The following is a 539-nucleotide window of genomic DNA, read 5'->3' as shown; positions in this document are numbered from 1 at the left end:
ATGAACAGCAGATCTCAGATCTGGAGCAGCGTTTGGCTGAGAAGAGCCAGAACAATCAGGTTATCTCATCAGAATCATCTGAGTCACAAACTCAGGGGTCGATTACAGAGATGGAGGAAGTGAAGAAGGCCTATCAGAAGCAAGAGAGTGCCCTCAAGGCAGAAGTGGCCTCTCTGCAAGAACAACTCCGCCAGGCCCAGTCTTTGATGCAAGCAGACAAGCCTGTCCGCAGCTCCTCACGGCACCAGCTCCATGCGGAGGCGGCACAAGCAACCCACATTGAGAGACTGACCCAGGAACTGAGCTCCAAGAGCCGCACTATTCAGGAGCTGAGCCTTACTGTAGAGCGCCTGCAGAGGGAAAGGAGAACCATGCTGCCAGGTCCTAGCTTTGATCGTGTCACCAATGAGCCCAAGCGGCATTTGGGCGCAGCCAAAGAGACCAAAAAATCTGAAGCTGAGACTTTCCCCGCTACCCAAGATGAGAAAGACTACCATCCTGGATCGTTCTCAGGCTCACACATCTCAGAGGTGCTACTG

At 53.2% G+C, this 539-nt stretch overlaps 1 protein-coding gene across 1 annotated transcript in view; it reads left to right on the top strand.

Moving 5' to 3' along the window:
* LOC107579410 (centrosomal protein of 162 kDa-like) overlaps window positions 1–529 on the top strand; it is a 2645-nt gene extending 2116 nt beyond the window's left edge. Inside the window, exon 4 of the mRNA XM_016265244.1 lies at window positions 1–529. Within this exon, the coding sequence (XP_016120730.1) occupies window positions 1–4 (4 nt within the window). The 3' untranslated portion in view covers window positions 5–529.
* The last annotated feature ends 10 nt before the right edge of the window (window positions 530–539 follow it).

Source organism: Sinocyclocheilus grahami, unplaced genomic scaffold (assembly GCF_001515645.1).
Source record: "Sinocyclocheilus grahami isolate Dianchi unplaced genomic scaffold, SAMN03320097.WGS_v1.1 scaffold17120.1, whole genome shotgun sequence".
NCBI classification, from domain to species: Eukaryota; Metazoa; Chordata; class Actinopteri; order Cypriniformes; family Cyprinidae; genus Sinocyclocheilus; species Sinocyclocheilus grahami.
Note: the sequence above shows the minus strand (reverse complement) of the source record. Positions and strands in the feature narration are given on the sequence as shown.